The 13,979-nt window shown below is 46.3% G+C and overlaps 1 protein-coding gene across 1 annotated transcript in view; it reads right to left on the reverse strand.

Annotated features, from left to right (window-relative positions):
- Positions 1 to 11,943: 11,943 nt before the first annotated feature.
- The window catches only part of LOC144151895 (glutamate receptor ionotropic, delta-1-like), a 62,031-nt gene continuing 59,995 nt past the window's right edge, over positions 11,944 to 13,979 (reverse strand). Inside the window, exon 14 of the mRNA XM_077683057.1 lies at positions 11,944 to 12,890. Within this exon, the coding sequence (XP_077539183.1) occupies positions 12,621 to 12,890 (270 nt within the window). The 3' untranslated portion in view covers positions 11,944 to 12,620. The remainder of the gene's footprint in view (positions 12,891 to 13,979) is intronic.

The raw sequence follows: 13,979 nt of genomic DNA on the forward strand, positions 1-13,979 counted from the left end.
TGTTTAGCTGGTGCCGTTCGATACCGTCCATATATGGCACAATAGGTTCATATTTTGCATGGGTGACAAAGAAAAATAGTTTCTAGCAATTTGACTGGCTGTAGTAGCTCCGTTCATTCTTGTTATTATAATTTGTGTTCTCAACGGGACTGCGTGTTGTTCGTTTTTTTTTTTGTTTCTCCCACATTTACAAATACTGGTAATTAAAAGAGTTATACACCAAATTGTTCGTATTAATAGTAATTAAAAGTTATACACCACAAGCTGTTCTGTGGTTTCCGCAACAGAACCATAGAACAGAACAGAACTCTAACCCATAGTTGTACTCCAAGCGGGTGACAAACATTGCGAACAAAAATTCCATCAGGGACAACTGAAATGGAAATGCGGCGCTGTGTAGCGCACCCCTTAATTAGCCTGTGCCTTTTTAATGCATTTTTATAAGATGCAGCTGATTGTTTCAAGAGTAAGAAATAACCTTTAACCATAATCAATCACGTTTATCTTACATTTCTTGCAAGCCTCAGTGTTGCTGCAATCCATAAAATCCGAATGTTCGAAGCGCGAACACGCGTAGGAAGTAACAAACAAGAGAAAACTACGCTGTGACAAGCTGAACAGCTGTCACCTTGCAGACGAAAAGACAGCAGCCGCCGAACAACGCGCTTCACCCCTTGAAATCGTCGGGGCAGTCTGCCGGTCGAGCGGCGGGTAGTAGACGGCGCGTCTGTAGCAGACGACAAGACAAACGCCGACAAAAATGAACTCACTATATACTCTACGTTTAAACCGAATTTTCTGGACATGTGCTGACGCGTAGGGTTTCATAAGTCGAAAGAAAATTTTACCCAGCCCTCTTCCTAGCGCGAGAAATGCAGCACGCGCACGGAGCGAGAAAAGCACATGCCGAAGCGGCGGCCGCCCCGGCGTACTCCCGCGGAGGGGAGAGTGCAGCGCCACCCGGCGATCGTTCCGGAGCCTATGCAAGAGAGGGCGCCACCGCCTCAGGAAGCGCGCGACTGCTCCTCCCACCGGCGCTACTCCGGTGCCCAATGAGCGCGTCGTGTGGCAAGAGCAAGACGTACTTGCACTCTTTGAATACACTCATACACTGCTTGCTTCGCCCCCCTCAAGTTTCAGGTTAGTGGAGAAGGCCTGTTTTTTATCCATGCCCTTCCCACCATTAAGTATCCAACAGCCACCGGCAAACTCGTCCGTTCATACCTCCCAAACCCGTACTGTGCAGGATGCCCTAAACTAGCAATCGTATAATAAGCATATGCGACATTCCACACAACTGCACTTGCCTGCCATCCCCCGCCGCGTGTCGGCCATGCCGGCTGCGATGGGGCTCCGCTTTGTCTTGCTCGATGGCGGCCTTGGGTGTGCTGAAGACACCTAGCGTGGCTACGCGAGCCACCGAGGCTGCCGCGTTGGCAGTCGTTGACACCACGTTCGAAGCTGCGTCGAGGGCCGCCTGCACCGGCTTAGTCATGGAGAGCGTCGGGCCTGATAACGAAGCTAGCATAGGTGGTGGTGGGGCCGGCTTGAGCACCGAGCGTAGAGGAGGAGGTGCGCTCGACGGCGCCGGAGGAGACCCTGCGGAGTACACGCAGTGCACCTGGGTTCCGTCCGTGCAAGGGTTGGCTTCGAGATATTTTAGCAAATTAGATTGCGTGCTTTTGAAGCCAACAATTTGGGTGCAGAGTATAAGAAGCCAATATTTCTTAGACATCTGGAATGCATTCCGGACATTATAAATAAGTGATTGCAGTGAGTTGTAGAAGTTATCCACTAATCATGAGAGCCAAATATGGCGGCTTTGTGCCCTCATTCTTTGAAGAGGGGCTAGGAACCTAGCAACTGATCTTCCCACAGGATAAATTTGTCTTAGCCATCAAACGCAGTTGCCCATCAGTATCTTAAAACCTTTTTTTCCAGTGCACCTAGTATGAGACTAAGTACTATGCAGTCCAGCATCCACAGAAGCGTTTTGCCTTGCCATTGGTACAGGCGAGGACTGGAGGCCATGGCCACTCATCGACCCTTCAAGTGTATTTCCGAGAGAGGGTAGGGGGCTCATGCTGTTTACGAATAAGCCGGTACGGCTGCGAGAGCGGGCCCCAAGTACAGAGAATATGCGTCTAGACAGAATTTTATTCCAATACGTCCTTGAAAGAGCTCGTTCTAAATCTTCCTTTTGTGTCATTGCTGATTGGTGGTGGCGTGCCCTTCCAGTGCTGCAAGGGCTGGACAGCCTCCTTGCCGCCCCACCCATCCCGTTGTATGTGTTCATACTAACCTCGCTAATCACAAAGGACCTTTTCCCCCCTCCAACCTGAGAAGAAGGCACCCCGGTTTGTGTGTACCAGAAATGTGGTTTATGTTTGGAGGTACGGTAGCGAGTTATGATAGGGGCGGCTTTGGAGACCAGTCAGCGGCGTTTGTCGTAAACCAATCTTCTTCGCTTTGGAGAAAAACCACTTCGTCAGCGCAATGGCTAGGGGTATTGGGGAAGAAGCTGGTGCAACCGTCCTGGAAAACAAATGGTGTCAGTACCTGTCTCCTTTTTGTCCTCGGGGTGGTTGGCTGTTTCAGCCATGCTGGAAGTCTGCTGTCCGGCGGCTCGTGGCGTTCGCAGATCGACCAGAAGGAGAGCGAAGACCGCTAAGCTCTTAGATGACGCTGCTAGATGATTATGATGATGCTAATAATGGCGACGACAATGATGATGAATATGATTATTATTTTATTACGTCGTTTTTTTAAATTGTCAGAGTTAGTCGAATAGTTTATCGCGATGCCGCCAGCAGCCCCTAATAGATCGACACTCATGACTGTTGAATGCCGGTAATGCTGATACGAGTTGGCCTAGTTTGCCTGGGAGCAAAATCAAGATAGTATGCATGGCCCGTTACGTGTTTTCCAATGGCGTAAAGAAAAATATAGTGGCCGCGTTTAAAGTGTAATCAATACGGCATTCGGTTGGGGAGGTTTAAAACCCCCCCTACCTACATTCCATATTTTATCCGAAGCTGCTAAAAAATTAATCGGCGCTAAAACAGGGACAAAGAAGAAACACGTAACACACAATGTGTGTTACGTGTTTCTTTTTTGTTTCTGTTTTAGCGCCGATTAATTTTTTAGCAGTATGTACCAATACGCCCACATCAAGCTTTTGTTTATCCGAAGAAAATTGCGATAACGAGGGTGATGCCGGTTATTATACAGCTAAATGTTCCGTCCACCGAAGCGTCACGCTTGTTTCTCTTTAGTTGAAGTGGTGCAATCCCACGCTCGCACTTCTCCGCTCAACCAACGCGTTTGGGCTCCGTAATACCTTTCGCTTGTAGCAACGTAGAAAGACTCAAATCATTCAATTACCCCTACATACGCCATTAATGATAGACCTAAAAACGTATAGCGGTGTTTCACTTCGTAAAAAAAGTTTACGCAAAAGCGCGTCCTCTAGTTCATAAAATTCTCTTATTAGATATTTTGGTTTTGCCAAGCACTGAATACCAGGCGAGGCTGGCCTAATTACACCCATGGTGATAAAGAATTTTCTATTACCTGATTGTGGGTATGATGATGATGGCTACAGCGATGACGATGTCTATGATGATTATTATTTTTAAGTGCTTGTGCGTAACAAAGTGTTACTGTATCAACCTGCGCTGAAGTAGCATGAATTGATTTTAAAGTTTTAAAGAGTACACCAATCGCCCACTGCGATTCTCTGCAACTGTGGATATGCGGTACTGTACTTAAATAGAAGAAGACAACACTTCAAGGGTATCATCGTCATCACGGTAGACATCATGAACTGTCGGGGGGTGCAGGATCGTCAAAGTTTACGCCTAACGTTTCATATTGATGTCTGCCAAGGGCTCTTTTTGGCGAATGCCGGATAAGACACATTAATTGAGCAATAACATTACACCGGTAGCTAGAAACATTTACTGTTTTATTAGCGTAACATTAACGTTTTAAGAAGGCAGTGAAACACCTTTTTGAAAAAAAAAATCTCATTGGTTTTTCCAGATTCTGCGCTTAGGATGAATGGGTTAGGTTAGTTTAGGCAAACTTAATATCAATTGTTGCGTAAAGAGAATTGGTTTTGGGAGAGTGGCGTCAACCCGTTGCGTGAAACGTAAGAACGGCACATAGGTGCATTCGTTCACACAGCATGTGTGACTTTGCCTCCGGTAAATGATAGCTTATAGTTTCTTGAAGATATTTCAGTGCGTAATGCAGGCCCGGCATGGCGAGCCATGAATTGTAACGATTACGTTTGCTACAAAGGCATATGCTGCAATTGTTGTAACATTATTGCATCTTTCTTGAACTTACATTTTATTTCGAGAAAGAATTTGCGCCAGTAACTGTAAATCATGCAGTAACAGTTGTAATTGAATAGCTGCAACTTTCAAGCAGACAATTTTTCTTCATAACTTTGAAGAGATGGACACTGTTTTCTTGTATTTGATGCTGAGAGCCTCTGCCTCCTGTGGTCTCTATGCTTTCTCTGAAATAGGTGATACCCTGTATAGAGCAATGGTTCTTTGATAAAGGTTTTTTCTTTATGTAAAGTTGGGCGGAGAACATAAAGGTATTTTACTCAGTCGATCTATAATTACTCCAAAACGCATCATTCGTGAATGTTTTACGCGTTTTACTATTTACACTACCGCACGCTTCACCAAAGTAACCACTGATGGTTTTTTTACTGTTACAACTACCATGAACCTGTTTAGTGAACGTAACACGCCATGAACGGAAACCTCTTCGCTTGAACATACGTGGGAAGAGGAGCCCTGCAAGACCTCATCACAAAACGTTTCGTGAAAAAAATTGATTGCTTTTGATTTGATCATGAGGTTTAACGCGCCGACGCTACACAGGCGATGAGGCGCGCCGTAGTGGAGGACTCCGGATTAATTTTGACCGCCTGGGAATCTTTTACGTGCGCCGAAATCTCGAAATCATGACTGTTTTTGCTTTTCTCCTCCATCAGGAAAGCGGCCGCCACGGCCTGGAAAAAAATTATGCGGGAGCGCGGGAGCCTTGGAACCTTCAAAGAATATGAAAACGAAAGCTTTGTTGGAACTCTGTTAATCTGCTGTTGACCTTTCTGTTTGACTCCTGTGTTGGTCACCTCGGGCTACTGCTGCAGCTTCATTTATAGCCGCTTCGGCGCGATAGAGGATACGACAAGGAGCACCTTTGCTTCTGTGTGGTCTTCCGCCATGGCGAATCTCATTTGTCTTCACCGTCCGTGACTAGGGCCTGGTACGTCGTCGCCCACAGTGATGTGAAATGAAGCAAGCAGACCGCGCGGTGATGAATGTTCTGCGGTCTATCGCCCATTTTCAGAAACGGTCAGAGCACTTTATGGGCTCGCCTCGCCGTCTTAACTCGCTAACGGTCGATGCGACTGCCGGAATAAGGAGACGCAGCGAGATAACGGACCCAAGTAGGGCCTTCTGTACCGGCGTCACGGAGTCACGCTGAGGCTTCGAAACCACGTGGTTTAAATAGTCATAACCGTTCAAACCTCGTGAACCGCTGGCGCTTGTCATACATCTCCTCGTTGTTTAGCGCAAAGAAAACTGCAGGTGCATTTCAGGCAATATCTGTGTATACAACCGGCAGCCCCCGCGTTTATTTAGTTAGGAACGCTCGTTGGGTTGGTCTTTACGACAGCAAGGGAAAAAAACGGCCGAGCAAGAAAGACATCGCGCGTTCGAAATGACACAGGAAGGCTCCAGTCACCCAATAAAAAAAAAAAATGGCGCGTTCGGAATGACGCAGAAAGGCTCCAGCCACGCAAGAAAAAGAATCAAGCATTTGAAATGACGCAAAAGAGCTCCAGAATACGAAATTAAAGCTAACGCAGAAAAAATACAGAACTCCCGCTGGCGCAGTTTCAGGCAAGAGGCGCGCGAGCACTGCGAAGGCAGGAAATTTCAAATGCATAAGGTGGCAGCAGTGAGCGGATAACGGCTCTGCAGCCCATTATGGCGAATCACTGCTCTGCACCCCCGACAGCTTTCACATTAAACATTTTTTTTCCTTTACGTGACGCGCGCTTCTTGGCTCGCGCTCTGATTTTCTGTACTACAATATTTCTTTACCACAGAACGCGTTCCATTAAAAAAACACTACATAATAGGAGGGGCATGCAACAGTATTTTTAAAGCGACGCATTCTCGGTCTCACTGATGGAGGTGCCGTAATCAAAACAAGTTTCAGGAAAGACAAATGTACACAGTGTGAGTGCGCATGATGATTATGATGAAACAAGAAAAAAACCAGCCCATCTTCACTGACTTAATGTCGCGAACCCTGGCGGTAACAGCGAAGTTGTCTGGTGGCGATCGTGCGACTTTACCCATTTACCGAACATTCCAGAAACGACCGCCAAAGGCACTCGTTCATACTCTTTCACACATAGCGTGGAAGGCTGCAAAGGCTCTTAGAGAGCCTGATTATGCGCTTCCTGCGACCAGTAAACTGAGACGCAAGGCTCCGCTTTGCAATAAACTTTGAAATAATGCGAACTCAACAATTAAAATTGGAAGTTATCTAGTGTTATCTGGATAGGCAAGCCTTACGTACGCGTACCGGTGCAATATAATGTGATACTCATAGTAACAGCGCTAACAACACGAGACAAAGAGAAGAGAGCACAAACACAGCGCTGTGTTTGTGCCCTCTTTTCTTTGTCTCGTGTTGTTAGTGCTGTTACTATGAATATGTGCCAACTCGCCCAATCTTCCATTTTAGCTTCATAAAATGGTAGTTTACTTTCAGTGTTTGTTGCAAGAAGAAATCAGAGATGGCGCCATGTGTCCAAGCTCAATGCTGCGACACAAGCGCGTCCGAACTTCGAGCAGACGATGCGAACGGTTTCGCCACACCTGCATTTCCTTTCAGCCCTGCGGGAAACCAAATGGGCCTGTGGTTGTTATAGTTACTTACCTTTACTATTGTTTAAAAACATTTTTCTGAAAAAAGATCCCAGGCTGCGCTTCAAGCTATGGTCATTCGGACGCGCGCTATACCTCGTCGCACGCATCTGACTTGCGAAGCCAGGCAGAATGATACCACTGGTTTATTATAGGCACCGGTCACTGCTCAGAGGGCGCGACGAAAAAGTACCCCCAGCGCCGCCCCGCGGAAGCTTGAGCTAACTTCGGGTCGGTGAGAGGCAGACGGCGGCCGCGCGTTCATATATTCGGCACCTCTCGGTTTGTTTTTGCGATTCTGCATTTGTTTTTGAAAGGTGTCTAGACCTTGAAAACTGTTCTGGCAAATAGTTTCCCCGTGTCTCAAGTGCTTCTGTGCGATTTCCGGACAATTACGGGGCTGACCTACTACTGTCGGCCTCGCGTGCGCGAAAAGTTAGAGATTGTACGTTCCCGCGCGCGTGTGCGCCGTCAAAGAAATTGACGGGACAGACATCGTTGCGAAGTCCCATTCACAGCAAGTGTAAGCCGTCTCCGAAGCATCAAATAATTATCGCGCCGGGAATGCTTGCGCCGAGAGGCGAACACGAAAGCAGACACCGGCGGCCTGCCGAGGGGACCGGGCTCGGATCACGAAGCACTCGAAACCACCACCGCCGCAACGACCGCGGCCGGATGTTCACACCACCGAGCATGTATGGTGCGAGCTTTGGACTCTCGCGTGGTGCGTGTGTGTGCTGTTCGCCCAAGGGAGTCGCCCCACGCCCGAGCAGCGCGTCAGACGTCTTCTTTGAGTGCTCCTCCGTCTATATATGTAATCCCAGTTTTTTCAGTTAATTAAACATCTTTTTAAATTCTCAAACCCCAGTGTTTTCCCACTCAATATGAGCCACGATCAAGCTGACTCAAGGGAAGGTTATTTACAGCGCCAATTCAGGTCAGTAGCAGCGTATACAACGGCGCTCCACGACAGAACCGTGTTTTTGTTATTGTTTCCTCTGTTCGAGCAACCACACTACGGTTACTTTTTCGGTTGCCCTTCTTCAGCTCGGTTGGTGTTGTCACTAATTAACAACGCATTCCAAACGTTATTAGCTGTTGACAAAAGTAAACGCAGTTCCACACAGTTCGAAATCTGCTGCGGAGTGGCGGTTGTCTTTACGAAGATTCCGTTTAATTTCGGCTTCTATCTTGTGAGTAATGTTGGAGTCGTCTTAGCGGCTAATTGGGATACCGTTTGTTCAGGCCGTTCGGAATTCTCCAAGAAAGCATTTCCTCCTCCTCCCCATCCTCTGCTTAAACAATAATAACCTCAACTTTCAGAGTACGAAAATCGCATTAAAGAATTCTCCTCCCCATCCTCTGCTTAAACAATAATAACCTCAACTTTCAGAGTACGCAAAACGTATTAAAGAAGTCAGTGCGAGTGAATGCAACCTTGCTTTTGATAGCTTTCCACGCTCTCGCTTGGAATGCGTGGCCGAACTATGTACACTTCGGGGAACAAAGTAGGGCAGTAAGCGGGATGCGTATTGACCGTCTTGACATTGCTTTTGGCATCACCCGCGAAGTGCTGTGAATGCATATTCTTGAGTCGCCTTTTGGTATCCATTCGGTGCCGTGAATGTTGCTACAAAAAGGTTACTGCTGATAAAACAATAGTGGCGGAAGCGGTAATACCTTGTGTTATGCAACTACTACGACGGCATGCGATTCATCGCAGCGCGTGATGTGTATGAACACTGAAAGCAAACGTTTTAGTTTTACGGCCCTTCCTGTCTGCGCTGTGCACAAACCGTAATCGTACTCATAAGTTTACTCCTTCCACTGACAAAAAATGTCATGACTTTCTTACTTCCTTGACTTTTCTTACTGCTAAAATCATTTCTTGCGACGCTTATTCTCCCACGGCTGCCCGAGCGCGAAACCTGTACAGAACGATGGCAGGCTGCCTTTCGCGATTGTGGCTGTCCTTCGCGCAGCAGTAGCGGTGCTACCACTATTTCTTTCCTGTAGCCTTTTGATCCTTTCAGACCCTGCAACTTGCAATTATACATAACGTCGAACCGCACGCATCACGTGTGTTTTTACTTGCGCTGAACGGCCGGTCGCGACATCCACCGACCCGGAGTTGCTATGCGGGGGCGAGAGGCGGCGCTGGAGTCGCGCGCAAACTGCAGTGTCCGGTGCCTATTGCGCAACAGTGTCTTCCCAGTACCCCGTCAAACAGCACCGTGTAAGGACCTGCATTTCCAAAAAAATGAATAACGGGCGGACGAAACGCCTCAAATCGTTCTAATAGCCTAAAAGCAGACAAGTGGTCGAATAGAATTACGAAAAACCAAAAAATAGAAATAATACAAATAATGTCTACAGAAATGGTGTGACATCCTCAAAAATATTCATGTTATATATCTCACAATACCGAAGATTAAACGAAAAAGCTCGCGAAAGAGCGTTCGAAACACGAATAAAAGAATAGCAAAAATGAGTAAATTGTGTGACGCCCGGCATATCCTCCAAAATGAATAAGTAGCCGAAGTAACACATTTAATCGCTAAAATAGCATAAATGGATATTAGTTGGTCCCACAACATTAAAAAATAGAAAACTAACATTCTTACAAAAAATTATAGAACCAAATAAAAAACATGCCTTTTATACATCTTCTACAAAACCCGCAGACTAAGCAAAAAAGCACAAAAAAGTTCGTTCGAAATACGAAAAAATAGCGAAAATGAGTAGACCGTGCAGCGCCTTCCATTTCCATAAAATCGCGTAAATGGGGATAATTGGTGAAACAAATTTTCGGAAAACCCAAAGGTAGGCAAATAGAAAAATATCAACGCAGTGTCTAGAGTGCCGTCCGACGGCACTCTAGCTGACCGTTGCAGGCATGGCTAGAGTGCCGTCCGACGACATTCGAATACTTAATACTAGGCTAGCACCGACCAAAGAGTCTGTCATTGTAGAGTAGCCGAAATAAAAAAAAAATGTAGAGTAGAGGATGTCTTAGCTTCTTGATTGCGAAGTCGGTGGTTCGAGACCGGATCTCATTTCCGTTTTTTTTTTCATTATTTAATTGAAGTGTAATTTTTATACTTTAGGTTAGTTTTCGTGTTTTAAATGATTTATTGGCGTGCGTTAGGTTGTCTTATGTTATGTTTAGGTTAGGTTGCCTAGCTTTACGTTATCTAGAGCGATGTACTGCCAGACGCGGTAATTTTGCCACAAAACGCCGGTGGACATCGATATAGTGGATTGCTTATAATACCGTCGGACGGCACTCTAGACACGGCCAAATAAAAATTTTAGCTAAAATCATCTGACGAAATCAAAACTATGCATATTGTGCATTTCCTCCAAAAACAGAACAACTAACGCTCGAAACACTAATAAAAATGAGCGAAAATGAGCAAACGGTGTAATGCCCTGGGTGTTAGAAAAAAGAACAATTAAGAGAATAGAGGAGGAGCACCACTAAGGTTTTCAGGTTGATCGGACGAAAGAAAAAATATTCCTCTTTTACAGCTCTTGCAACGACTGAGGATTCAATGAAGAAAGCCCGCACAGTAAGGAAAGGTTCCACTGAATAACTTTCGATTTTCACTTGTAACGCGCGTGTAGTAGGGTGCCTTGATTCACAACCATCTCCGCCGTAAGGCAGCGCTGGCATCAAGGCATTCGGCGTGTAGGAGTGGGACGCGGCAAATTTAAACTGACTTGAGCAAAGCGCTAGCGTATTTATTGTGAGAGGAGCGAGGCGGCGGAGGAACAGCATGAGAGGTGAGCGGGAAATAGAAGGGAGGCGTTTACTTGGCAGGGACGCCAGACGACTATAATGTTTCGTCGTCGTTTGCCACGATGTGCTCAAATACGCCGCCATTTTTTTAATTTGCCTGTTGTGCTCGAATAATTCCTAGGATGTCCAAGAATAACATGTGACAGAGGCGGTGCGCCAAAAGTAGACAAAAAGAGGGAAACATACATTCAGGATCTTACTCGTCTGAAAATTCTTCTCGGGTGAAGATTCTTCTCGAAAAGCCATCGCTCCTCAACATTCGCAGCGTGCCCACACGACTTTGGCTATGTTCAGACTACCGACCCAAAAGCCATATCGTGATCTATGGACGTAAAAAAACGGCATGTCACGCAGTTCGGTTCGCTGAGATGTCAAATGGCGTCATTCTTTGAAGTTGTTACGACACTCGCGGCCACAGTCTGAACCCGGCCTTAGCTGTTATTCTTCTCGTTGAAAACCTGCCAGTGAGTGGCACTGAATAATTGCGTATCGTATATCCCCGATGGATTCAATCCCGAAATGCCGGATATTTGACAGTATATTCAGTATTACAACATATTTTATATGCGATGTCTCCGGGCCACGTTTGTGGCCGACACCGGCTTTCTCGGCAGCGCTAATTGTCTACAACCAGCTGAATTGCCTCGTGAGGTCCGTTCTTCTCATATGTAACAAGTTTACCCCGATCATAAAGCGCTTCGTATGCGACCACTCCTTCTGAAAAAAAAAAAGTTATTGCGCAGGTTTCCTTTCACGACAATACTTAAAAATAAGGCAGAGTAACACAGAGAAAGCACCGTGATATGCAAGCACAGTGCATAATACAATTGCAAGGGGCTGTGGGAAAAACTCGCATTAATATGTTACCGAACGTGATCATTTTATTGTCATATCTTCGCGTCGCAATCCTTTTCACAGAAGCGTGGGCTTAAGGACGTCTTCATCTTGTAAGTTTTTACTCCCCCTTTGGAAACGGCCCGGTGTGTGTGGGCGCGGGCAGCGGCGTGTGCCGACTCATTTCCTTTGATGGATTCGTTTCCATGCTACCACACAATCTGTAGTTCTGGAGAATGCCCAATGCTGCGGAAAGGGAACTGCAACAGCCAAAGGATTAGAACCAGCATTTCCAGGGGGTCTCGAGTGCTTCTCGGACTTTTTTTTTGCGTGACAACTGATCTTCACGGATTAAACGCCCTAACGTTGCATAAGGTGCGAGATTCGGGTCTCTATGCACACGTGTACTTTTGGTATGTATGTATAAGCACGGGAGTCTTGGGTGAGTACTTTTGGTGTCGTTGTGATGCTCCGGTCTGCAGCAGTCAGTTGGCCAGGTTGAAAAAAGGTAAACGCTTCGTTCAAGATGTGTTTTGTGATCGTGGCTTCAAATGCCGTTCTTCGAGATCTGAAGTTCTCGCCATCCAATGTGGATATAAAAGGTGTGTATGATAGATGCTGGGCTGACTGCACTACCGATAAAACCATGTTTTCGGAAGTGTTGTGTGGTTGCGTGTAGAAAAAGGACCAGAGTACTAGAACAGTACGTTGTGAATAGAAGAGTTTACATATTTATAACTTTGTAACATTTTGTGAGGGCACGGGAACGTTAACCATGTCAATTAAGTAACGTAATAGCACGAGCATCCATTACACACTTGTTTTCCGTTCTTGTGCCCTTTAATGAAAATGCCATAATGGGCGCTAGCCTCACAATGGGGACCACGGTGCGGACGGAGAATCGGGATGTACGGTGCCCTTCAGTGCAAGGTTCAGACATCAGGGTGTCTGTGAGCTTCACTCTGGTGATTATATTTTAAAGCCAGTGGGTTACTTCCGGCTCTTGTGCTCTGTCAGGGCCAGGCGCCGACGATGACAATATGGCCCTTCTGCATCTCGAGCCCTACCTGCGACGACAGCGCGTCATTAACCCGCACCCGGCTAGGCCGGCAGCCCTCGTAAAAAGGGAAAGATGGCGCTTCTTTCAAGTACAATGGCCGCCTGCCGAATCGGCCGAATGCTGGGTAGGTGTCGGTCAGTACATGGCCTCCGGGACCGACCGTTGTCCAGATGCAATCGTTAGCCCGTTTCCAGCCGTGCTGCAAGCTGATGTAACGGCGCCCCTGCGTCAATGAAGGCACAAATCATTATACAGAGGTAGCTCTCGAACCGAAGGGCAGGACATGAAGCCCACTTTGTGCAGACGACATTACAGACTCTCTTACAACATAATGACTTTGTTACAGGCATTCTTGTTCATTTATTACAGAGTGTAGTTGAGTTTAATTCACACTTTTGCTCCAGAACAATATATAAAACATTCAAATATGAGTTTTAAGCTCCGTTGATATAATTTTGTCAATGAAGACTGCTGTAGTGGAGGGCCGCAGAATAATTCCCACGAAGTGGTGGTAACTTGAGCTAATATTCCGGCACACGTCCGAACTCATTTTTCGCCTCCACCGGAAAAACGATCTGTGCAGCTCCTATCAAGACCAACATACCGCCCAGGAAACAATGCAATGCAGCGCAAATCTGAAAATTTTGTTGAAAAGTATTAGTTCACTTCATAAATCTGAAGCTAGCTTACATCCCTCCTCCCGTGCACCCAATTAGTCTTGGTATGTTCCCACACGAGGAACACCTGTAAAATCCTGAGGCATTCTGAAAATTTTGCAAGCTCTTCTAGTACAGTGCCTCGGCCATTCTTGAGGTGTTTCAGGGATATTCCATCGTATACAGCAACTCATCGTGCAATTTCGCGCCTTCTCCACCACCTCTTTGCCTACTCGCTTCCCGATGTTTTAACATCACGAGGCGAGTTGATCCCTTCAGTGTTATTTCTTTGCCTAACGTTGCTAGCGTACAACTCGGCGTACAACGTTTTCGCTACTCTCACTACCTCATCCCTGTTTGTTATGTCACCAGTGGCAACCATGAGTGCATATATTTACCTTTTGCCAATAGCAACCTTCCTCATTGTCCTTAAACACTCACCTCTGTTATACGCTTCTTCGATCGTTTCCATGACATGCCACGAATGTCACACTTCTTGGCCCTCCTAATGACTTAACAAATCCGCGAACTCACCTTTATTTCTTCGGTTTTCTCGGTCTCGGAAGAGCGGTACAAAGCCGTGAGTCGGTTTCTTTCACCAAGATTCGTGCTCACAAAACTTATTCCACTTTTCAAGTATTGCACTACACTAGGGT

This window comes from Haemaphysalis longicornis, unplaced genomic scaffold (assembly GCF_048455015.1).
Source record: "Haemaphysalis longicornis isolate Haplotype H1 unplaced genomic scaffold, Haemaphysalis longicornis Haplotype H1 scaffold_9, whole genome shotgun sequence".
Taxonomy (NCBI): Eukaryota; Metazoa; Arthropoda; class Arachnida; order Ixodida; family Ixodidae; genus Haemaphysalis; species Haemaphysalis longicornis.